At 38.6% G+C, this 26,501-nt stretch overlaps 3 protein-coding genes across 3 annotated transcripts; 1 reads left to right on the top strand and 2 right to left on the bottom strand.

Moving 5' to 3' along the window:
* Window positions 1-7,899, bottom strand: LOC122654228 (probable signal peptidase complex subunit 2). Its single transcript, XM_043848214.1, has 5 exons — window positions 7,752-7,899; window positions 7,416-7,567; window positions 7,199-7,280; window positions 2,740-2,882; window positions 1-138 (listed from the first exon to the last, which is right to left on the bottom strand). Exons 1-5 carry the CDS (start codon window positions 7,869-7,871, stop codon window positions 42-44), a joined length of 594 nt encoding a protein of 197 aa, XP_043704149.1. The 5' UTR covers window positions 7,872-7,899; the 3' UTR covers window positions 1-41.
* A 3,445-nt stretch (window positions 7,900-11,344) lies between these two features.
* On the top strand, window positions 11,345-12,472 carry LOC122654227 (probable 3-hydroxyisobutyrate dehydrogenase-like 1, mitochondrial). Its single transcript, XM_043848213.1, has one exon. The coding sequence runs from the start codon at window positions 11,427-11,429 to the stop codon at window positions 12,357-12,359; it is 933 nt and encodes a 310-aa protein (XP_043704148.1). The 5' UTR covers window positions 11,345-11,426; the 3' UTR covers window positions 12,360-12,472.
* Window positions 12,473-19,585: 7,113 nt separating this feature from the next.
* On the bottom strand, window positions 19,586-26,501 carry LOC122654226 (hexokinase-1-like). Its single transcript, XM_043848212.1, has 9 exons — window positions 26,074-26,501; window positions 23,906-24,056; window positions 23,647-23,829; window positions 22,395-22,469; window positions 22,133-22,288; window positions 21,811-21,909; window positions 21,585-21,715; window positions 20,438-20,519; window positions 19,586-20,194 (listed from the first exon to the last, which is right to left on the bottom strand). Exons 1-9 carry the CDS (start codon window positions 26,343-26,345, stop codon window positions 19,856-19,858), a joined length of 1,488 nt encoding a protein of 495 aa, XP_043704147.1. The 5' UTR covers window positions 26,346-26,501; the 3' UTR covers window positions 19,586-19,855.

Genomic DNA, 26,501 nt, shown 5'->3' with positions numbered 1-26,501 from the left:
CCCCCCTGGCCTTGATTCTACTGCATGAACTAGAAAACCATTCACTTGTTCTTCCTAGATTCTCCTGAATACTGGTTGATTAGTCCATCTACATCTTTCGAGAACAGACCCTCAACCAGAACTCCATCATTGGTAAACCTGCAGCATTACATACACAATCACCCATTAGTGAGGTAAACCCCAAGGTGCAGACGAAAATAAGATTTTCCATTAAGTTGCTCAGGCAAGGCCATAGTTAAAACAGGAATGTCAAAACAATGGTGTTTGTGTACGGTTCAAACGTAAACGTGACGGTCAAAAATACAATCGAACACTGCAAGAGCGGCAAAAAAAGCGAAATTGGACTGTATGCATTTTAAACGTTTAAAATTTTCAAATACGGGACCCAAAAAAGGGCAATGTACACACATCAATTGAGCAATTATTATCCAAGTGCCTGCATATGAAGTTCAAATCCTTTTGAGTTTCATTTTCAGTTATTGAGGTTGGAACGGATAAATCTGCAAAACCCCCAGTAAGATTCTGTTATTACTCATTACAAGCTTTGAGAAAATAGAAAAATGAAACGTCTCATAATATAACAAAACCAGTGATCCTTGTGATTCCATTCTTGAGCATGTGTCATTCCAGTGCTGTTCCATGTTATGTTTCACAGTTGGTATTGGTTGATTCATCCACTTTTTTAACGCTAGCTAGCTAGTAGATTGATTTGGACTCATAGGCATGCTCAATGGATTTGGTCTACACCTAAAGGGGGCTGTAAATTTGATATGTGGAAGCAGATCTTCTGTAATAGATACTTAAATATGAGGAATATTGTTTCCAGTCAGGTTTGATATGGATTACACCCTTGCACATTACATGCCTGAAACATTTGAATCCCTTGCATACAATGGCAAAATTAAGAAGCTGGTTTATGATTTGGGATACCCAGCAGAGGTTTGTATGCATCCTCCTGTGTGTGATCAAAGGGGAAGTGATTAGTAAATGATCTAATCAACACCCTGTGGTGGGAAGCCCGGGTGGATCTTTTCTTGTGTTCTTACTCTACTACTACTGCAAGCAAAGGATGTTGTCAAAGGTATTAAAAATCGTCTTGGGAGTAAGAATCCGAAGGTCCAGCTGCTTGCCCTCACAGTAAGCACCAAAAAGACCAAATATTTTTTGTCCACTCTTACATCCATTGTCTTACTTTCCTCTCCTCAATATAGCGAACAATGCAAGCTGTATGGAATTTTTATTTTTTTTTGTAATTAATGATGCCTTTTTGTCTATTTATTTATATTACAGTGAATCGTTACAGAAAAATCAACAAAGACTCATTCATTTAGGCTGTAACTTCCTATATATTTTTCTGGTTGAATTGAGAGAGAAGATCACTTTCTCCATTAAACCTGGGAAATTGGTCTACAGATGAGAGCCCCTGTCCTGATCTAAAGACAAGCCCATGCAGATAAAGATTTTTGATAATCATACTAGTTTAAATCTAAGAGGGTGGGCCTTGGTGCAACGGTAAAGGTTGCTCCATTGTGACCAAGTGGTCACGGGTTCGAGTCTGGAAACAGCCTCTCTGCGAAAGCAGGGGTAAGGCTGCATACATTATGACCCTCTCCAGATCCCGCAATGGCGGGAGCCTTGTGCACTACGTACGTCTTTTTTTTTTTCTTTTTTTTTGCTCTACTACTGGTTCTTGGTTTATCATTCTATTTCTTAGATCTTAGCCATTAACAGGTAAGCTTCATTCTGAATTTTCTGCAACTAGAACTCCGCCTTCTAGAAGTTCATATGCAGTACTCTTTTTTTGAGATTTAGCAAATCAGCCATTATATCATGTTGAGATTTGAATCACACGTTCATGAACACTAATGATGAACTCGATCCAAATTTGACCTCATTCTGATCATTCGATCTTGAGATATTTCAGATTTCCTATTTTGCCCCTACCCTTCATTAGAGCTACTGTTTAGGCCATTCCATATCTGAATCCGATTCTGATTTCATGAATCGAGCTACTGATTTTAGGTTATGTCTGAAATCAGCAACCTAATTTCAACCTTCAAACCCTAGCTTCAGTCCCTAAATTACTGTTTTACCCTATTCCTGTTGTCACTAGGAATCACACACAAGGCCTAACTACTAATCTACTCATTCAATTGAGGTCAGATCTCCAGCAAACCTTCCTAACCCTATTTGTTAAACTTGATATCAGTCCCAGCCCCATCCAGCCACCTGATTTTGTGTTATTTAAATCTCCCTAATCTGAACCTTTCCTTTGATTAAAGATCTTGTTATATTGGCTACTGAGTTGAGTGTTCAAATCAGTACTACATTAAAAAGCCAACACTGAAAGTGTCCTTCGTTGGCCTTATTGCCGACACACTGTCACACTCATGTGTAATGGTGGACCAACAGGTATAATAATTTATTAAATATTATACTTGTTATCTGAGTTTAAGAAAAGTTCTTTAAAGATTCATTTTTTATATATATAAAGGAATTCACGTTTTATTTTAAACGGTGGTTTCATATCTGACAGTTCTCAAAGGGGGCCTTAAGCCTTAGAGAACTGTCAGATATGAAGCCACCTGACAGCCATGTGTGTTGGCATGGATCTCTCAAATGAATAACTCTCACTAAATCCTAACACTAGAAATTATGAAAGAACCAGGAAATTTTGAAAAAACATTAGGGGGTGGAGAACAGACACACACAGAGAGAGAGAGAAAGAGAGAGACCGACCATTGAGTGACACTCTTTGTGAACTGGACAGGTTTCTTAGCAGAGACTGATTTTGGGTCTGCACTGGCTACTGACAATGTGTAAATGTCAGAGAATCTTGGCAACTTAGAAGAAACTACCAGCCCAGTGCTATTAAAGGATCCCTGCACAGAAAAAAACACAAGTGAAAAAAAAATAAAATAAATGAAACCTTTCCCAGTTTTATAAGGACAAGACATTTAAGATTTTCTACTGCACTATCTATAACTGTAGTGTGTTGTGACTGAAGGACCTGAACTAACAATTTATGAAGGATCTCATCATGTAAAACAACCAACAAAAAGGGAACAATTAAGATAATGAAGGATTATGTACAGCCCCGCAAAACATACATAAAGTACTTAATTTCAAGGTTCCAATTCTAATTTGGCACCGTATTGACAATGTGGGCCCCACTTGGAGCTTGAAGGATATACATTGTTTAGTTTGAAACATATTGGATGCTTTTACTTGGCTATTATTAGAGATATGAATCACTGTTTTGTTTTATTTATATATCTTATTAGTCAGTAGAGTCAGTTATGATTATAATTTTCTGGAATTGGATCCTAGTTCCTACCTTAATTTCAGAGCCTGTCAAAAAAAAATTGATTTAATACAAGACAATTACAAAAACTTCAGAAACCTGACTTTCCTTCATACACGGAACAGAAACTCAATCTCGGATTACCTTTCTTCATTGACTTTCTTTGGCAGAAGGAGGACAGAAAGAAGACATTCTTTCACTCTTTTAGTACGTCAATAGATGAGTGAAGCGAAGGAAGATAGAGTTGCGGTGGGGGTTTATGATGTGATACTAAAGTATGACCTGGGGAGATACATGCTAACTATGGGTAGGAAGCAGGAACCATTATGTCAAAAATGTCGGGGGGTTACAGATCTCCAGAACTACCATCGATCCAAAGGTATTGAGCTGATAAAGCCCCAACTTCCTGTTGGACGGCTTCGACGTGCTGCATAGAGCACACACAACCCATCACCGTTGGACATCTGCTTCTATCCTGGGCCAATAAGAATGCCTTTCCAGGTGAGCCAGAGTTTGTCAAAATTTCAAACAAACCCTTTTCATATCATAGTTCTAACGCTTTGGCACAAAACTTGGATCTCTTATTCCCCTTATACTATTCCACATTCGTCAAACACTCCCTGGCCCCCATTTCATCATATGCTGCAAGCTGATGAAAGGAATTTCACAAACAAGAAAAGAGGGACAGAGTAGGAAACAGACAAGAATAAGGATCGCAAGAACGTTGGTGTTAGTATGGCATCATGGCAATAGATGATTACCCATTCACTTGTCAAGAATTAATAATAATAGAAGTAAATGGCAAAGGAGAATCAAGTATTATAACTTTTTTGGACCTGGTTTTCTTACACAAATGTTAAGGAAAATCTCCTTAATGGGCACCTAGATTTGCCACATGGCAGGTCAGAGACCCAGATGGGGCTGAAATTTTGTGGACAAGTAGAAACTAAGGTCCTCTACTTACATTTCAGATTTCAGACCAATATGAGTTTGCCAAGCGGAAAATAAGAAATTGAAAAATATAGGATTACCAAGAAGGTGCATGGGCATACACGGGAGGGTATGGCATTAGAGATGGGAGGATAAATGCTTGCATTTGAGGCTGAAATTTGACAAATGGTCTTTTCAGACCATTCCCTAGATATCCAACGGTTAGATTCATCACATCACTCTTCCACATGTCAAAATTGGGTGTGTCTGTTAAGGATATTTCATTGTAAACAGCAGTGAGAGAAATTTTTTTCCTTTTCCCACTAATTTAAACTCCAAATAACAGTTTTCAAAGCTTTTAATTTTCTTGATTAAGTGCAAGGGGGAATCAGTGAAACAGGCCACAGGTACTACTAGGTTTGATGCAGATCAAGTAGCTAATAACGAACCCAAGAGACCATGTAGTGTTTATATTCATCCTCACACTTTGATGATAGTGACTTTTATATTCATGCTAACACTTTGATGATAGTGACAAATTTAATGAAGTTCACCGAGGCCAGAGGTATAGATAGTGTAATTGAGCTTTGGGCTTAGTATTTTAATGGGTGAAGTTTTAGTGTTCTGGTTCATAAATGATAAATCCCAATACTGGGGTTAAGTAGTACACACATATCTAGTGTTCTTTTGTCATATTTTTTTAATTTTAGGTTGTTGAGTAAAAGTGGGAGTCAGTCAGATCTAGTTTGAACTGTTTGATTATGATCTATCAGTTGCAAAAGTGGTCTATATGAAAAGGTTTAAATGTGGACATAAGGTTCTGTTCTGGTTTTTATAAATTGAATTGTTTGAAGATGATATATAAGGCCGAGGCTAGATGGTTTTTGGTTTCGGTTCTGCTGCTTTCTCATTCTACTTGTTGATGGTTCATACATGAACTACTCCAGGTCATAATATGTTCAACTGGTTGATTTGTTTCACTATTCCTCCAGACCATATTACCATTCTGTTAATCCTTCCCAATTCCTCTTTATCTATGATAAAATAGTGGTAGTTTCCTAAACCAATAACCTGCACATGCCTTGATTGATCATCTTCTTGAATCTGTTTTCAAGAAAATTTCATTATATGCTTTCAATCTTTCAAAATCCTCTTCGTAATTCTCCATCCGCTATAGTCAGCAGAAATGAACTTCCAATCCAATTGATTGGGTATTTGAGTCCTCATACACAGAGAACCTACCTAACTTTACTCAATAACTGGAAGGGGGAAAAAGTTCATAAGGAAAATTAAAGAGTGAAGGAAACAATATAAGACCTTCTAACTCAACAACATTGATCAAAAGGCACACTTTACAATACTCAACTACAGTGTCCCACTGAAAAGTTCTGCTGGAGGGACTTGGAATAGGAGATGTACAATCTTTTCTATTCTAAAGGAAGGAAGCTCAAAGATTAAAGATTCATTGAATTGTCAAATAAACAAGCTATTCAGCAACTTTTGACAGTCAAATCCTTGAAAACCCTGCATATAGCTTAAACATTAAAGTCTGATTGTCCTTGTAGTATCTATGACATCTTCATGCTTAACAAGAATAAGTATAACCAATAACCAGTTTACTAGCAGTCTGGAACTCCTTGGGAGCCTCAAGGTATTCAAATTTCAGGAAAACAAAACTGTTCAGAGATATTTGTCAATTATATGTAAGCCTTCTTATAAGTTAGAGTTCTCCCCAAATTGACAACTTCCCACCTCCGAGGGGTCAGTGCAGGGTGACGATCTTGAATACGTATCTTCACATCATGTATAAGAAAAGCCTGCAAAGATCTCAAATTCCTCTTTCAAACACCAGAGTCAGCATCACTAATGATCCATGTAATTTGTCAGAGATCTTTCCTACAGTCTCCCTCAAAAGGCATTCCACTAAAACTAACATCAGAACATCAGAAATTGGCAGAACTCCAGAGTGTCTGCCATTTCCTACTGGAAGCCCCAATTTATACGCTGCAGGAACCCATGGTGTTTTAGTTCTCATTAAAATTCAGAGATATTTAACTGCAAGTAAAAAATTGGAAGAAAAAAAAGACAAACCAAAGATACTCAACAGCGTTAAATTTCCCAATCCAGCTCTACACCCTAAGATCCAAAATACTCAAGTCTGCAACCCAATGCCTTGAAGTAATGACCTAATGAGTCAGCAGATGCCAGAATTTACTGTCATACACTTTTTTTATTAACACATGTATCAGATTGCCCAATCCCTACTCTTAGCCCGATGATTTGGCACCCTCGTTCTCCATCAATTCTCCTTGGGTTCACCGATTTACACACCTGTTGAGGAGTTTTCACCACCTCACTTGAGTTACCACCTTCCGTAATTTTCTTAAACCTGCTTCCCTATCCCTGCCCTTATTTTCACTCATGGAGCATACAATAGGATATACAAAGCTTTGTTTACTATATATATGTTTTCCCTATTGTAACTCTTTTCTATTTCCATTAAATCAATTTTTTTGGTGAGCCATACAGCGTAATCCCTGAAGTCCTTTCCTACGATGCTAGAGGGTGTGCATAACTTACGATGTAAAGAATGCTTCAGATCAAAATTTTGCTTCTACCCTCATCTTCCACATAATTTCATAAAGGTTAAGATTCAAGTCCAAATTACTAGTTCGTATGGGGACTTATCATTTCATAAAATAGAAAATCTCATTACGTAAATAATCTATTCCGCAAGTTCTAAGTACACAAAGAAAAGTTCCTTCACTAATCCTCCACTAGAGCTTACCAGCATAATGTAAAAAGGGAGTTTGCAACAAAAGAAGATGCACGCAACAAAAATTTGAATCCAATGAGGAGCTAAGAAAAGTTGTTGTACAACATTTCATATTTCAAAGTTTATATAACCGTTTACATACAATTGAGAGTACTGATTCAACAACATCCCTAATAAAAAATACTTACAGGGAGGGGATAGGTAAACAGGATTGCATTCTTCTCCTTAGAGTATGTGATCAGCTGCAACAATCCATTGAGGGCAATATACTTGCCAGAGTCAAAGATAAAACTTACTTCTCGAAGTCAAAATTATGAGAACGCAAGCATCATTTCGGACGACGTAACAATACAAAGGGAGAGAACGACAAATCAAATTACATCAACCAAAAGAAGAAAAGGATATAACATGATGCATCCGATTAGAAAATCTCTGTTCTCAGGGAACTTCTTTGGGTAGAACTGAGCCACGAGAGCAATGATTATGATGATGGCTCCCATGAACAATCTCACATTGCTCATCCTCACATCTTCCACGTATCCGCGACTGGTAACGATCTACGAGGAGGAAAAAAAAAAACAATAATAACTGAAAACCCCAAAAAAACAACAGGGTTTCAAATTAAAGGATAAACTGCTCGATATTGTAAGAGATAGAGAGTAGGGTTGTCGTGAATCCAATGGAGGGAGAGGAGAAAGATTTGTTTTTTTTCCCCCCGCTTTCCCTCTGTTCTGTTTTTACCTCTGTAGCGGTTTCGTCGAGAAGATGTTTGATAGAGTGAGGATCCATCAAATTCGCTTTTTTAGGGTTCTTGTTAGAAGAGTCACCGTTGCTCGCCATCTCTCCCTTCTTCTCCTGCATTTCAGAATGTTTGATTTTTGTCTGAATTCTCTTAATCAGAGCTTAGGGCTCTACAGAGTACAAAAGGGAGAGTCTATTTGAAGCCGGTTGGGACGGTTGGTTGAACCCATCAAACCGAAAACTCACTGACAATTCTGTGCTGTATCTTCTCCAAAATATTGGTTTTTCCGGATTTGGATTTGGATTTGGATTTGGGCTAATTTCTATAGGTTCTCTTACCAGAATTTATTTTTCGATTTCCTTAGAAAAGGTTTTTTGTTTTTTTGTTTGGTGAGAAGAAAATTTATTGAAAAACGAGGCATGAGGAGCACAAGGCTTCCTGGTTACAGAGATTTTGAAGCTAGTGAGTGGAAGTAGGCCAATATGTCTTACATGCCAAAGATATAGCCTTCTGAGCTAGGGAATGCACCACTGAGTTTGCATCCCTAGAAATAAGAGCAAAATTACAATCTATAAACTGAAAAATATCAGACATAATTCCGGCAATGCAAAGAGGGAATCTGGACATTGGATTATTCAAGGCATGGATCAAAGTGGAGTTATCCGATTTGACCATGATGAGAGTGAACCCCTTAGCCTTGGCCTCGAGTAGCCCTATATGAACCGCCTCCGCTTCACCTTGAAGAGCGCTGGATAAGGTGCTTGGCTCAGAAATGCCCAAATCCAGATGACCCAAAGAGTCGCGAATCACCACACCCAAACCTCCTCCAGGGGGGTCCAAAGAAAAAGCCTCATCGCAATTGATCTTCTTGTAACTCAGAGGGGGTATTGTCCACTGTCGCGGGACTTGCTACTCTACCATACCAAAACCGTGCATCGTCGAGGCTTGATTCTTCGATATGGACCAGAATTCATCGAAGGTCTTTTGAGCTGCATTAACGACATCCATTGGAGACTAGTCTTTTATGCCGAAAACAAAATCGTTCCTAGCAATCCACAATTGCCAACATATAAAGGCCTGCATGATAAGACTTTTGTTTCAGGGCCATGTTTATATTATAGAAATAAATTTTTTTATTTCTATTTCTGGTTAGATTTCTTGACAAAAATATGTGTTTGGTAATACATAGTAAATTCTCTTTCTAGGCTAGAAAAGAAACATAAATGTGTTTGTTATGGGAAATAATTTCTATTTATGGAACTTCGATAAATTTTAAAAAATACCATTGAATACCAAAAAATTTGGGGGAGGAGGAGTCTTGCGGAGATGAGAGTCATGGAGATAGGTTGAACACCCTCAGGACCCCTTTATTTCTCAATTTTTATTTCTGGAATAGAGAAGTTTGAAGTTTGAGCTTCTATTTTTCTAATTCTACGCTTCTTTTTTTTTTTTACCTGGTTCATTCCCAAGAACAAAAAAAATGAATTGGCATTAACAAACAGATTTCTACTATCTTTTTGCTCTCAATAACAAAAAAATAAAATAAAATTGAGAGAAATAGAAATGTTATCATGCATGTTCTAAAATTCTTCTTAATTAATTTCTCTCTTTGTAACTCAAAACTAGGGTTGTCAATTTAGGACCAAAACCGATAATCGGAACCGATCCAGACTGATAGGAACTGGAATCGGACCACCCAATAGCTTATTGGGACGGATTTGGTCCAAGTTTCCTAATGATTCTAGAACTAATAGCCCATTAAGGACCTGGTAGCATCGGAACCATTGGAACCGAATGATATGTAAACAAATTAAATGGAAAATTACATCTCTAAAACCCTAAAAGGCTTTAAACCTTAATCTATTAATAATATTAAATTGTTTGTGACTTTTAACTTACGCTCTTTTTTTCTTCCAAAAAAAAAAAAACTTACGTTCTTTTGTTTCTCTTTAAGTCATAAGTCTATGAATTGAGTTTGAAATGAAAATTATGAATTATTAAAACTGTTTCTTTATTATTATATATGTTTCTTTATTATATATATATGCATCAATGTCTTTATTTTGGGCTCTAGAAGACTATATCTATGTATGATGAAGCTTCCATTTTCCTAGAGAAACTCCCATTGTCCTTGTTTTAGGCTCAATAATGTTTCGAACTGATTAGGAACTGGAATCGGACCACCCATTAGTTAACGGTCCTGGGTCTCAGATTTGGATCTGGTTAGCTTATTGGTCCGATTATGGTCTGGACACCTTAGAGCCCAGAACCGGACCAATTGACACCCCTACTCAAAACCAAGATTGGGTTTCTTAGTGAGGGGTTGGAAAATGGCATTATCCACTACATAGGGCTCACAAGATTGGAATATGAGGAGTGTATAAAAGAATCTGTACAAGAGTAGTGTAACAATCTTTTTCTCTTTAAAACACACAGGTTATGATAATTTGAAACCAAGGCAGTATCTCCCTACTTCCTCAGGCACCTTCTTTGATACAATCTCTGATAGCCCCTTCCAAGAAAGTGTCTCGTGGAGAACTATTTCCATTAGGAGTGTCAAAAGTTGATCCACATTGGTAGGCGTAAACATAACCAACCAATTAGCAAATGGTTAGATCAAGCCATGGTGCTTGGTTGTAGCTTGATGGGTACCTGACCGAGACCGATTGACACCAGTAACCAAGAAAGACCATTTATACCCCCAATAAGCATGTTTAAAGCATAGTTAGAAAAATGGGTTTTGACTTCGGCAAGTGGCCCGAGTTGAGTCAGAAAATCTGATTTTCCATCAATGGTTTAAAGACCAATTAACTAAACCCCTCCACCCCCTAGTCTGTTAATGGCTTGATCAACTTGGCTTATGACAAGTTTACAGCCCATTTATAGCTCAAAAATAGAGTTTTTTTGTGGAAAGAGAAACTCTCTTTTTTATTTTTATGGAAAACATAGAAAGAGAAATCCATTTTTATTTTGGATACTCGAGAGAAAAAGCATGAAGGTGGGGGGGGGGGGATTAACAAAAAAATTACCTAAAATAAAGGGGATGAATCATCTCGTGGAATGGAATCACCCACGACAAACCAATGGGGTGTCGCCGCATAGTTCATGGGCCCACATATCAAGAATAATAGAAAATGTAAGAAGGCGCATGATGCCGGCAGCATGGTCATAGTTCATTCACCGTCACCGGCGTGCAATATGCTTGAGAGTGTATTGGGACTGTGTAGTTGGTATTAGGTACTCTTCAGTCTTCACTCCAAATAAAATAAAAAAAAAATAAAAAAAAAACTCCCTATTAAAGTGGACTGGGCGAGTGGGCGAGAGAAGATTCAGATTTTTGTTTTTTGATAATAAACTCAAGATTCAGATTGAGATGCCGTGGGACGGCGAAGAAATATTTTGGGGTTTATAGAGTTTTTAATGGGATTCGGGGAAAGGCTGATCTGTTTGTTTGCAAAGGAAGCAAGGTTCTTGTTCGTCTTCCACTAATTGATAAAGACCTTGTTTTGTAGTAGTTTTTTCGGATAAGACCCTTTCAGACCAGACTCATCACTCACTTTTATTATATAGTTACTTCATTCATGCGAACCCTTCTCCATCTCCGCCGCTCATTGTCCACTTCCACTTTCCTCGTCTCTTCTCCATTCTCTCTCCACCTTCGCCATTCCAATACCATGGCCGCCGCCACTACCCCCATGGAGCCTATCAGTCCGGCCAACACACGTGTGGGTTGGATCGGAACGGGAGTGATGGGGCGATCCATGTGCTCTCACCTCATAAAGGCCGGCTACTCCCTTACCGTCTTCAACCGTACCCAGTCCAAGACCCAGCCTCTCCTCGACATGGGCGCTCGCTACGCTCCTTCCCCTGTCGAACTTGCTTCCCAATCTGATGTCGTCTTCTCCATCGTCGGCTATCCCTCTGACGTTCGTTCCGTCCTCATCGGCTCCTCCGGAGCCCTCCAGGGCCTCCGCCCCGGCGGCATCCTCGTCGATATGACCACCAGCGATCCTTCTCTTGCCGTTGAGATCTCCGATGCCGCTTCCTCAAAGGGCTGTGTCTCCGTCGATGCCCCCGTCTCCGGCGGTGACCGTGGTGCTAAGGCTGGAACTCTGGCCATCTTCGCCGGAGGTGATGAATCGTTGGTCCGTAGTCTTAAGCCTTTGTTCGATTGTATGGGAAAGGTGAATTACATGGGCGGACCGGGGAAAGGTCAGTTCGCAAAGCTCGCGAACCAGATAACGATTGCGTCGACGATGATGGGTTTGGTGGAAGGAATGATGTATGCCCACAAGGCAGGGCTGGATGTTGGGCTCTACTTGGATGCCATTTCTACAGGAGCCGCCGGCTCCAAGTCGTTGGATTTGTATGGGAGTAGGATTCTCAAGAGGGATTTTGAGGCTGGATTTTTCGTGAATCACTTCGTCAAGGATTTAGGCATCTGTTTGAGGGAATGCCAGAACATGGGTCTTGCTCTTCCTGGCTTGGCTCTCGCTCAGCAGCTCTATCTCTCTCTTCAGGCTCATGGTGAGGGGAGTTTGGGCACCCAAGCTCTCATTTTGGCTCTTGAACGCCTCAACAACGTTTCCCTCCAATCTTCTATATGAAATTTTGTTACCACTGCTTTTTCTTCAGCGTGCTGTGTAGAGGTATGGGAGATATGAATACATGGATTGTATGCCCCTATCATGAACAATAATCTAATAAGATGAGCCTTAATGTAGTCTCTGTGGATGTGGATCGATTTCTATTTTCCAATTATTCCTGTATTCGTTTCTCTGGTTGTCTACTGAAGTGATTGATGCATTTGCCACTAACTTTTTGCCTGTGATAAACTTGGGATGAATAGCAGTCAATTATTTTTGTTGTAAGGAAATTGTTAAATTTAATTTTATCCCAAACAAAAACTGGGAAGTTGGTGTGGCTTGTAGAGATTGAACAACATCTAATTTCAAACAACATCGGCCACAGAAGAGTGGATTATGCAGAGGCTGCATAATAGATGGCCGAAGGTGCCAGTCACAGAGGTGGTAAGGGCCTTGGCTTGTCGTAGTCAGGTTTAGGATTTTGAATAATCCTGCCTTCACCTTGTGGGGGTTAAGGAGGGGTGGGGATGATCCAAGGAGAACACAATTTCAATGGAAACAAGAAGATTTCCCAGAATGAAGCAATAATAAGGAAGTTAATGAGAAAGGTTAGGTCACTTGGGTAGATTGCTTGGTAGCCCAATCCCATCTGGGATCTAATTAAGATAAAATGCTCAAGCAGAACTCAACCAGCTACTAATGGTTAAGAAATGTGAATTGCTACCTCCAGAGCAGAGCAGCTGGTCCGCTCTGGCGATTTCCTGAATTCAGATGTTAATTTTACTTTGTAAAGTAGCTCTTGCTTGTGGCCCATTCTCACAGATTTTCATAACTTCAATATTGTAAACCAGCTTCCAGTCCCTCCCACAATTTTCTAGATTTTTACCTGGAAACAAATCACAGCCTAAAAGGAAAAAAATTAAAACAAGAAATTCTACAAGGTTTATTTTCAATTCTGTTCGTATATAATACATGATCAGTATTGTGATGGCCGTTGAAGAAATTACCATTGGAGGAAGAAGAAAATTTGCATGGTAAGGTGCGGTCAGACTAGCTGGTTTGGACCATTGCAAAGGAGGAAATGGGAATCCCAATGTTATGGACAACCATGAGAGGCCCAGGAGAGGTGTAAGTCAGAGCAGAAACCATCCTTAACCTCCTAATGCACTGCAACTACCCACAATCCCACACCATTAGCACATATGCAGGCATGTACACTGCACAGACAAATTGAAATATGTGCAATAGTTTTTCTTCTCCAAAACGGGAAGAATTGAGTTCTTTTTTTTCCCTTTTATACCTTTCCCCCTAAGAAAATGCGGAAAGGATATTAACTTGATCATCAAGCTGTACATTCTGTATATGATAAAGAAGGCATATCATCTATATTTATCAAGGGAAAGAACTCAAATTCATTAACAGCATATTTTGAGTGTGTGTGAGTGTAAACATGGTGAAGATTATTTTCTGTTCTCTGATAAAACGGCTGAAATCTTTGAATTCAGCCATTTGCCCTCTGGAGCCCTTCACAGCGGTTAGTATTTGTTTGTGAGATAAGCGTCCATAGTGTTTCTGTGGATTAAAAGAAGATTAAAGAAATTGCCCAACACAGTGAGATGGACTTGAGAGACACTATGGTGAGATGAGATTTCTACTTAAATTCTCCAGCTTCCAGAAAGAATCAGGGAAGATGTAGGCTAGGTTATGGATTGGTGTTTGTTTGACTACCAAATAACTCCACTGCCCGCTTGATCCAGAGGAGAGGGCTGACGAGGTCAACCGAGGGAATTCTAGTCCTCTCCTGGAGATAGGGAAAAGCTAAGGGAAGTGCTGCTGTTTCTCTCTCTTATAATTAACTAAAAAGCTTAAACGGCTTGAGAAGATGAAGAACAGAACAGGACACTTGTAGAGCAGTGAGGGTGCCTGGTTTGTCTCCGATTCTACCTGCCATTGCCTTTCAACTTTCTATCCCTTTGTAAGAGCAAAGTGAAAACAGTATACGCAATACTAGGAGAGTCTTAGTGTACTAAGCCTTATATTTTGACAAGAACTTTCTCTATTTATTGTTTACCTGTATGTAACTAGTTAAGCCTTTCAGATCATCTCAGACATAACCCTGAGTATTCAACTGTGAACATTTACAATTTTACATCACAGGTCACAACACTCCACCCTCCTCTGCTTCACCCTCTCCGAGCGAGTGCATCTGATCAGGAAGACCTGAGAGTGACTGCATACTTTTGGGTTGCAGAAGCCAGTTACCAAATTATCATTATTGATTGAAATGTTTTCCCTTTTCACTGTTAAACCTCTCTCTGCTCTTCTGTTCTATTTCTCATTTATCTACTTACCCTCAATTGGACCTACTTGCCATGTTAAGCAAGTAGGTCCAATATACAAGCACATTTATAGAGTTCTCATACAGACCTGAGAGGCTGAGACATTCTCATACACAACGTACAATAGAGCGCTGTTCCTGGTTTGTGGATTCACTCAATATGTCACCTTTGCTGCACTTGCAATTGGCTTTACAGTTACATCGAAAAGCATGGGGTAAGCTCTAATGGGCCATATACAAATCATATTGCTATCATAAAAGAGGTCATCGAGTGCCATGCAAGATCTCTAATAGTTTCTTCACTATCATTTCAGGATTATTGAGATCATCCTGTCTCAGATTCCAAATTACTACAAGCTGTCATGGCTCTCAAGTATTGCAGTAGCAACACCTATTGTCTACACACTAGTAGAAGATGCAGTTAGCTTGGCAAAGATTGTCTCAGGTTAGTTTCAATATCTCTATCATTCTATTTTTCTTTTGGTTTCTCTCTATCTTTAACATAATTGATTACCCACCTTAACCAAGGGGTGTCAATGGGTCAGATATGATTGGATCTAGGAATCCTGGATCGTATTTCTTCATTATGTTTGTGGAGACAGTTGAGTTCAGGTCTTTTGAATGTGTCAAGTGAGATACATGTATAAATGAATACAAAGATAAATAATTGGGGTTTTCACTCTGCACAAATGAATAATGAACGTCAATGGGATGTATACATGGCTGATCGAGTCCATCAATCAAGCCCAAAATGTTGTGACCTTGATACCATAAAGATTTGAATGACATTTAGTTTGGGATTTGAACAGGAAAAACAGGGAAGAGCTCTAAGTGAGTGGGAGATGAGATTGAATCTCTCTGAAGCACAGAAAGTGTGGAGAGTATTTAATGCACTCAGGAGACATTGCATTTGCTTATTCATTTTCTTGCATTTGATTGAAATCCAGGTGAGAGACTACCTAACAATGGTCACCGCCGAATTCCTCAAAATACCAAATCAGGGACAAAAGCCCAAAATTCTCTTTTTTTTTTTTAATCTTTCCCCCTCAGGAAACTATAAGATCTCCAGGGGAAAACAAGGTGATGAAGAAGGCTACCTGGATAGGCATGTCCACGACCACACTGTTTTATCGTTTTCGTTCGTTGTGGTTGCATTGGCTATGCTGCATTTTGGAACCAATCTCAGGTCAACATGCTTTCTGAGATGGATTGTATTCTTCACTTCTCTTTTACTTCATCCCACTCTTCAATTATGTCTTTCCTTATGACTCAAACCACTCTTTTCCTTCATCTACCTCCACTCTTACTCTTTCTTCCTCAATGAGATGGATCTCTCATTGAACTCTCTATTAGAATACCTGATATCACTAATCTCTGAATTGTGTTGCATATCGTGGGTTCATATCAGGCGCTCTCATCACACAGTCATGTTATACTAAATTCACAAGTATTCAGACACACAATGAAATGAAATAGCTAATGAACATGACAGATTGAGTTGACTGGGTTTTTGTAGGTATTGAACCAACTGAACCAACTACTTTATGCTGCACTTGAATCAGGGATTTCTATAAGCTTTTCCCAAGTCAAAGTTCATAAAAGAAGAGTACCCAATAAACATTACTAGCAAACATTTGAGTTTCAATTACTGTTTCTGGAGGACTGCTTTTGCTACTGTGTTGGCTATGGTGATTCCCTTATTCAATGCCATATTTACATTCCTCGGAACTAAGAAATCGAACATTGCTCCATCTTCCTTCAAGTGTATTAGTTGTGTTTTGGGCTTCTGTAACTGAAAGCACAGCTGAGAATATCGAACATTGCTCCATATTGCCTCAAGTGTGCCCATAACTCCATTTCTTACTTACAAGTTCAAACATTACTGTGTTCTTTAAAGGTGAAACAAACTTACCAAACGCCCACTACTGGGAATGTTCTTGTAACGCAGTGGATGGTAGCCAGCGGATCTTTATACCCTGCAATTCCCTGTTCGGTCCATTTCCCCTAGTGCCCCTAACAAGGGGGGGCACAATGACTATTCCACCCCTTCTCGAACACTCTGCCCGGGTGGGGTCTACCCATGACCCACCTCTTATTACGGGCACTAGGGAATTGGACTCGGCAGGGAATTGCTGGAGATAATTTTCCCCCTTGAATATGCCCCCCCGGTTGGTAGGCTGTTGTGGTTACTGTGTAGTCAATGACGCATACAAAAACAAAAAAAAACACTCCCACCTCTTCAATGATTCCGATTTTTGGACTGCCATCCACGAAATTCACAGTTTATAATATATTTTTCAACATACAATATTTTTTTTTTGGGTGGGTAAGTGACAATTTATAATTATATATAAAAAAAAAGCATTATAAATATACTTATTTAAATGGTAACTCAAGTCTCTAACTTATATTTCCATAACTCATCCCATTAAAATTGTGCTTTAAAAAATGGGAAAAAGAGTTCTGTCCAGGAGTCTGGCCTAGCACTCCTATGAGGTCTGTCGCTCCTCTCCTATAAAAAGACACCTCTGCTTCAATGTTTTGAGGAGGAGAGAGATAAATACATGGGAGTATTGACCACACTCCTAGATAGAAAACTATTTCCCTTAAAAAAGTTTAAGGACAATCTTCCCAGTCTAGGAATAGAGGGTGTGCTAGCACCTCCTGCCTTCTGTCTATCTCCTCTAGGTATGAAATGACCTCATTACCTAGATAGAGTAGAAGGTGCTGGCGTACCCTTCGATCTGGACAAACTATCTTTTTTTATTTTTAGTAAGAATCCAGATAAACTATCGCCAAATATTAAACACAATTTGTAATCGTTTTTTTGAGTTATGGGAGAATGTTCTCTGTGTTGTAGCGCAGCCTGCGCTCAAGCACATGGGCAGCCTGAGCAGGGGGCAGGGTGGTTATTGCGCCCACCCCCATGTGCCTGGGTGCAGGCTGCGCTGCGGCATAGAGAACAACGCCCCATTTTTTTGGGTTTGGGTGGAGAGACTAGGGGCTGTTTTCTGATTGCCCAAGATAGAAAAATAGTTAGTCATGGTAATCCATAGAATCTCCTCACCATAAAAATCTGACAATTCGGTTAACAAGGAGAAAGACACTTTTGATCCATACAATAGAAGATGGAAGTTAATAATAATACAAGAATCTAATCATAGGATCACATCACTAGTGGTGAAAAAATTCTCATTTCCATGGTGAAAGAAAACTGAATCCAATAATTATTGCCTACCATATATTTTTTTTAGGGGAAATTTCTTAGATCCACGAGATTAAAAAAATAATTACACTATAAGTATTTTTAAATTTGTTTTACATCCATAAATAAAGATCTTGAAAAGATTTACCTAAACCCCAAATTAGTTACGACACGTCCTGCCCAACATTAAAATGAAATTAAACTTACTAAAATACCCTTTGATTTCACCTTTTTTAAAAACTTTAAGACTAAAGATAAGACTAACCGTTAAACTCATATCAATTGCATAACTGCCGGTTTCCTTTTTGCTCTATTTGGCGGGGAAACTTGTAGAGAATCGCAGAAGTCGAGTTGGTCAAGTGCTTCTCTGATTCTCTCAATTGCATAATTGGCGGTTTCCTTTTTGCTCTGTTTGGCGGGAAACTTGCAAAGAATAGAAGAAGTGTAGCTTCTTTTCTTTTCTTTTTTTGTTGGTTCAGTAATCTATATATTACTTATCAAAAGTTTAAGTGAGTCACGGTGGATACCAACTCAAAGAGGAATAATTTACAATGTGTTTAGTATCATCGATTCCTTACAAGAACGACCTGATTGTTGAAGCCTACATGGGGATTGAGTAGAAACCGTACACAATAAAACTATGTAGCATGTCAAGGATGCAAGGAGTTCTCTTCAAGAAGGAAAACTCGTTTAACTTCTGTAGTTGTGAGTTGTGACCTTCTCTCTTCAGGGTATGAAAGCAGAATGAGTAAAAGTAAAGTTGCATGGAACAATAAGTTCTTTAATGAGAGAGCGAGAGACTTTAATACAAAGCCACGATAAACTGAAATGAGTTTATCGCCTATCGGTTAATCTAATAAGGTTATCTTTAATCTTAAAATTTTTTTAAAAAGTGAAATCAAAGGATATTTTAGTAAGTTTAATGTTATTTTAATATTAGGCAGAACATGTCGTAACTAATTTGGGGTTTAGGTAAATCTTTATTTATAGATGTAAAACAAATTTTAAACATACTTATCTGTGTAATTAATTTTTTAATCTCGTGGATCCAAGAAATTTCCCCTTTTTTTTATGAGAGAATTTTCTCTGACCCGCAACGCAGGCAGCCCTAGGCACATGGGGCTACCACTCAGGGGGCAAGATGGTATTACGCCCACCCCCATAAGCCTGGGCATAGCCTACACTGCGGCATAGAGAACAGCGCCCCTTTTTTTCATTTTTATTTAGGGGTGAGGGGGTTTCTCTTTTGCTTTTTTATTGTCCCTCTTGTTAAAATCATATCCTAGGTAGAATTATGCAACTGTGCCAATAATTTAAAAAACACCTTTATTTACAGATAAATCAAACTTGTCTGAAATTTGATTAGTTAACCCATGGTTAGTAGGACAACATCAATGTTACAGAACCAAACAAGAAGCCATATGGTAATGACGATGAAAAATGCTTCCTTCTGCCCACATTTATCCTATCAAATCCAGGCATAAATTGTGCACCCAAGATTTTCAGCAAGGCAAAGGAAGTAAAAGTTCATTCAACAACCCCAATCGGAACAGAACGCAATACAGAAAAAAAAAACAGCCAAAGTCCCCTCTTGGAATCCTGCTTTGTTTTATTAAACTAGTGAAAATAATGTGCCAAAAGTACTCAAAGAACAGCTAATGCCTCAGTTTATTCTCCAAAATGAGAGATTAAAAATACAAAGCATGAAACCCAACCCCCACCTAGCAGCAGCAGGAAGACAAGAGGTAATGTGGCAGGCCGAAGTGAAAAACATCCAGTTCCTGTAATTATACATTTAATCTACCTCTCAATTGTCATAAATCTGCCAGGCAATAAATACAGGATTCTGGAACTTTTCGTTTCTGCAACTCTAAAGAGGCTCAAAGTCGAAACAATTGAATGGCAAGTGAAAAGAAATAAAAAGGTGTTCTATCCTTGAAAATATATATCAGTGTACCTAAATTCTCAAGTCTCCTAGACCTCCAGGTACTGAGAGTTCGAAGCTGCGAGAAGTGCAGCCCCAATGCCAGAGCCATCATTGGCATGCTCGATGAAAATGCAGTCCGCAACCTCCTTCCCCACCAACTCTTTGAGTGTGGCCTGAAGACAATGGTTAAATTCTTTGTAATGCTCAAAAAGCCCACCGTCCAATGCTATCACTGTTCTCTGCTTCTCTCCCTCCTTGACCGTATCTCTTCCCAGTTTCTTCAGGATACCCAAGATTCCTGCCGCAGAAAGACGAGCCCCACGTGTTGAAACAATATTACATAGTTCAACAATAACTTTTCTTGTTTTCAGGGAGGTGTTAGAAATCTGAAATGGGAAAAAAGAAAGACCGAGATTAGGAAAATCGTGCAGTCATTCCAGTAATAAATTACAATTTCAATCCCACTCTTAACAATTTTCTAAATTCGCAGCTTTCTTTTTAATTCTCAAAGTTGATTCCTGCAGTATACAATGTTCATCATGGTTGCATTCCAAAATGTTCAATTATAGAAGGGAATTTTTTTTTGGTAAGGGTGAGGAGAAGAATAAGATACAAGGAAAGTGCTATACCCCTAAGATATCCTTCAGTTTGTTCCCCACCACTCTCAGATCAGAAGATTTGTCGTGATGCATGGCAGACATTTCAGGTGTCCTACACATTCCATAATTCAGAATGTAACTATTTGCATTTGCTCTGTCATAAAAAAAACTGACAAGCATCTGATGTAGACAAACAATAGGAGCAAAATGAAAATTTTACTTGGATTCCCAGAAAAAATAAGTAAATATGATAACTTTAAGGAGGAGCACAGTAAGAAATTAGGCATGGGACAAGTGAAACTGTGGAATAGACTGCAATTAAGTTGATACAAGACAGCCAACTCATCATGTTGGATCACAAGTATAATTCACACCGGCGGTTGGTTTATAATTGTCAATGCCTGTTCTCTCTGTTTTACCATTGGTATAGGCTTGTCACTAAAAGCAACAATCCCTGGCATTTTTACTGAACAGTTGATAACATCCATGGCATTGCACTTTTGGGTTTCTTTGAAGAGAACCAAACAATGCATCGAGAATTCACATACATGCAAGTGCAAAAAGGAGGGAGAAAGAAAAAAGTAGTGTTGCTAACCATCGATGCCAAGGAAACTACAATCTCCGTTCAGATTGTAAGTCCACAAGCTCTATGCTCATAGGCAGTCGAATGATGGACAATCAACCTTAGCATCAAAATGGTAATAAGCATCTCATACTGTCATACATGAGTTTACTTTTCTTGGGTGCCACTTCACCCAGCCCTTTGATAGAATGTAAGGAACATGTCCCCTATTAAGATGTTTAGGGTACTACTTCTAATACCAGGACAATTTCAAATGTCTTTGCCAGATTCTCATCATTGCCAACATTTGACAAGTCAGTCCTTTTGCAACTCAGACATAGCAATTCACCACTTCTGTATGTTCAGTTATCTAAAGTGCTAGTAATATTAATTGTACGATGAATAGAAGTTATGAATCCTATTGGAACCTGTCTTTGTCAATAGAAACAAGTAGAAGCGTTCCAATCTCACATATGAGACCCAAGTCATAACACAGGAACTACAATTAAAACAAACTTGTAGATAAAAAAAGTAATAAATAAAGTATGCAGCGTGCAAGGAAGAGCCATACTAGAGATAAGGTTTTCATCTATTTCCCATAGCATGCTAGCATACCTCAGTATGAATGGAATTTTAAGTTTTTCCGGAACAGTATCACCAAAAAAGGCAGCTTCTTCAGCCATCCTACACAAGACTTTGCGTACAATCTCTCCTAAATACATACCAGAAATTATCTTCTCAAAAATCTGCAGAAGATGAATGAAAATTTCATCAAATGCACAGTAATAAACATTATTCTGTGAACGACATGACAAGAAACAACCATGTGTAGACAAACTACCTGTTCACCAGGGTTTAAACTCTCAGCATCCAATGCATGATCATACTCTGTTAAAGGAATATGTGATGACCGGAAGCTACCCCATTCCATATTGATAACCTACAGTATTGAAAGGACAATTGCTTCAACTTGCCTTTACACTCTGGGTTACATCTATAGACATCATTGGTCATGTGCAATTGGTTCCATTTCTCAAGAAATAATTATCTTTATCGATATCTTTGAAACCAAGATGGAGGGGGAAGAGGAAGAAAGAAAAGGAACAAAAGATGATAAATATGAATAAATAGTAGTAGGTCTTAGTCACAAGATAACTGCTGACCATCTCTTCTGACTTGGGTACAGGACCATGCCACTTGGGAATTGCCTGTACACGCTCAACATAAGCTGCGTTTGTTCCAGTACCCAAGATGACAGCAGCAACGACATCATTGTCATAGTATCTTCCACCAGCTAACGTTCCTATTGTATCATTGACCTGTACAGACAGTGCTAGTTAAGTACTAACAGAAATAGAATAAGAGTCTGCAATCAAATTGATGTCTAAAAATGTGGCTTAAAGCCAGAACAGCACTGAAACTTACCAGAGCTGTCACACGCATATCAAGGCCTTGTCTTTCCACAGCTTTCATCAATTCTGCAACTACATCTTGCCCAATCTAGTAATTACCAATCGAGAACAGAAACAGAAAAAAAAAAAAAAAAGTGATGAAGTACGAACTTACTGGGCAATAATTACACTGAATCAACAAAGAAATCCCAATGTCTTTTTGATACCATACATTTTGATAATATGCTTTCGAGTAGAAAGCTTAACACCTTAAGCATCAACTATACCACTGGTTGGCCCTGAGGGCCATCTTTGGCATTAGTTATGGATAAGTAAACTGTCCATATTTGCATGAGGTCTTATAGATAGATTACAATAGCAGAACAAGGTTCAGGTGGTAAAGTCTCTGAAAGGTCAAGGGAAACCAAAAATTCCAGGAGGTCAATTAGTTTCCAACCCCTACCTTCCCCTTTTGTCTTTTGAAAAGTCAATTAGGGTCTTTCGTTATGTGAAAAAAATTCTATTTCAACTTGGAGTCTCAACTGAACAACGTTTTGTGTCTAGAGCTCATAGGAGTAAAATTTGGAAACAGACAACTATTGTCTATACCAATATGGTGCATCATCTATTACACATTCTTTTAACATGAATGCCAACTTATTATTCCTAATCACAGGTGAAAGGAACATAGTTGACCATAGTAGATAATGAGTTTGCCACAACCCCATAATGTATCTAGTTTCTAGATTCTGGAGAACATAAAAGGTAATGAGAAGAAGAATCGTAACAATGCTAATAGCAAATAAACATTTTTTGTTTCAAACTAAGTTATATCTAAAGCATTTTAGAAACAAAGAAAACAGAATGATAGCAGGGCAAATCATTTTTATATCGATTAAACACACTAATAAACTTTTCTACACCTAGAAATAGATATAAAAAGGGTACCCAGTGCACGAGGCTCCCGCCACTGCGGGGTCTGGGGAGGGTCATAATGTACGCAGCCTTACCCCTGTTTTCGCAGAGAGGCTGTTTCCAGACTCGAAACTTTGACCACTTGGTCATAATGGAGCAACCTTACCGTTGCACCAAGGCCAGCCTTCAGAGACCTAGAAAGATATCTACTTCATTAATATCCTAGGCATGGAAAAATCTTACAGTCTAAGTACAGAAAACAGAAAAACGACATGAATACTCAATTTCTTTTAAATTTGACCAGCAGATACTGCTTCATTTATAGAAAGATTAGGATCAACATTAAAGAATATAAAAAAATCAGGATTTACCGCATCCTCAATTGAGAAGCCTTTCGTCCACTTCATAATGGTCCCTGAGACAATTGATAATTGCTTCACAGGAAATGAGAAGGTAAAACCCAATTCCCTCTTCCTACCAGGAAAAGGTTGAAAGTCTTCACCTTCAGAATCAACAAATTTTGCAAGTTCTTTTGCAATGAACTCAAATAGGTCCTGAAATCACAATCAGTTTAAAATATTTAGAGACATGAGGTGTGATCTGGGTGAAGCTGTAGATGTAGTAACTTACTTGCGAATTCCCAACCATCAAATGTGGAGGAATTGCCACCTCAGTAAATTCTTGTTTAGCAACACGCCCTTCTTTCCCTCCCAATTGTACTCTCAACACACGGAAGTTTGTTCCACCAAGATCCAAAGCATAAAATACTCCTTTCTCATCCCTATAGCAGGAACAACAAAATTAATAGACACATTCAACATTAATCTCTTGTATGTTCCTCAAGAACTTCATTTCTCTGTAACAAAAAATGATAATGATTATTATGACAACAAATACTCCTTATCAGACACTGCCTATTGGATGTTACAATTGCATTTCACTGTAGCTTCCTTCCTAGCAGTCAGAAACAGACTGGCCCAATAACTACCAAGTACCAAGTTAAATCAGCATGGCATCACAAATGGCAAAATGTCAAGAGCACATGGAAGATGCTATTTATGTAGGCATTAAGACTTGAAAAGAAAACAATACTTTGGTTGGTTTACAAGCGACTTGAACTGATGAACAAACCAATGGAGTGTTACACTAAGAAATTCCATAACAACATAATTTACAGTCTATAGGCAGCTTGTGAGGATCACGTATGCCCTTGATAAGGCGGTACCTGAATCTATCCATGCCTCGAGCATAAGCCATGAGTTGTCCCCATGTTCAATTTACAACACTCCATAAACAGTACTCCCTGTCCCTTCTCATTAATTTCCAGCAAAATAATTGAAACAGCTACCCACCAACTAAATCTCATAACGCCGATCATTGAAGCTAAAAAGTGGAACTGTACAAAAGTCCATAAATTTGAAATAAAAAGTGAAACCCAGTTCATTAATCCATCAAGAGGCACCAACAGCAGTTCATTATCTAGTCGACATCCAAAAAACCCCAAAACTGATAAAATCAGAATATTGGCAGGACAATTATGAAGACCAAAATCCAGGATAAATACAAGATAGAGGACACTAAAATTAAAAAATTGAGACCGGACTAAATAAAAAAAAATTTAAATAAAGCAAGGCAGGCCAGAGAAGAAACATGGTGATAAAAGAGTGTTCAGACTTTGCAAAGAAGACCTTTTTTATAAGTATTAAACCATCGAATTTCAATGATCCGAGACGGAGCATATCCTCCAAACTCCCCTGGACTTCAAAGCAAAAACCAACCATACAGTTAACAACTCTTAGTTCTTCCAAACAGCCAAATGCAAAACATGCCAGTTTCTAGTTATCATTAAATAAAATTGTGTAGTGATTTTTTCTTAACAAAACACTACTTTTGAATATATATTCACATTCAACAGATAGCCAATAATCCCCTAAGGCTCCATCCGGTTGCAAGGGAAATAAAGGGAAGGGAAGGCATAAATCAAAACTAAAACGCAAATTTTTGTAGTCATTACCTAACATGATTGTGTAACTAATTACCAATCATGAAGGGTTGTTAGTCCAACTGGATACACGGAAAATGAAAATAAAGATTACATATGAAAAGTATATCTACCAAATATGATATATTTGATTTAGGAGAAGGTTCCCCACGACACGCAATTGTGGGGAGGAATCTGCAAGCCACACCAATGGCAGCGCAGAGATGGTATCATTCACGAGGGATGCCAATCTCATTATATGAGAGATCGCATGCTGGAATCCACTCCTCGTGTGCGTTTCTTTTTCCTATTTGGTTTTTAAGTAGATTAAATAATCATGATTACAAAATTTTTTTTTTTCTTCCTTAAAATCAATTTCACTTCCCTTCCCATCTTTTTACTTGCAATATGCCCGAGCCTAAGGGAAGAGAGAGAGAGAAAAAATAAAGAAAAAAAAAAAGAGGGGGGGGGGGGGAATTAAGAAACGATGATGTAAATAACAATCATCTGGATCTCACTTCATGCAGAATACGAATCTCACAAATGAATCAGTCCAATAAAGGAAAAATTATTTGTAGTTTAATTAAATTATAAATTACTTACAGTTCGTGCAAAACTGTTCAAAAATTAATAATTTCTCCAATATAGAGGAAAATATAAATGAAATTTTTCAAAAGAGGTTAGAGAAAACTTAAATTGAAAATCCTTGGCCACTATCATCTAATCAAGATTTATCATAAGTGGATAAGATGAAGAAATCGGCAATCCACAAATACAAAACAACCGTGGGATAAGAAGAATTTGTAGGAGTACCAACCCAGTGGGGAGATTGTCGACGAAGCTGAGGAGCATCTTAAGCTTGCTTCCTCCCTCGGAGGCAAGACCTGCATGCATCTCAACGGTCATAGCATCGGCGACCTGTTTGAGTTTAGCAATCGGCGTCGCAGACTTCTCCTCGAGTTCTTTGACTATGGCCATAGCTCGAGCCCAGTTACCAGAACTCCGCATGCGATGGCGAACGATGAACGTCGCCGCAGCAACAACAGTTGCAGCGCATATGACCGCGGCTCCAACCTCCTTCTTCCCCATTAAGAAAAATCAAAGCAGATACAACAACACTTCAAATCTCTCCAAAGCCCCAAATTTGCTCTTCTTCTTTCCTTCTTACAAGGCAGAGCAGAAAAACCTAACCAAACCCTAAATTTCTTGAGAATACCTTGTGAAATTATCTCTAATCAAAAGATC

The sequence above is a fragment of the Telopea speciosissima genome, chromosome 3, assembly GCF_018873765.1.
Source record: "Telopea speciosissima isolate NSW1024214 ecotype Mountain lineage chromosome 3, Tspe_v1, whole genome shotgun sequence".
Lineage (NCBI taxonomy): Eukaryota > Viridiplantae > Streptophyta > Magnoliopsida > Proteales > Proteaceae > Telopea > Telopea speciosissima.
This window is presented reverse-complemented; position numbering and strand designations above follow the sequence as displayed.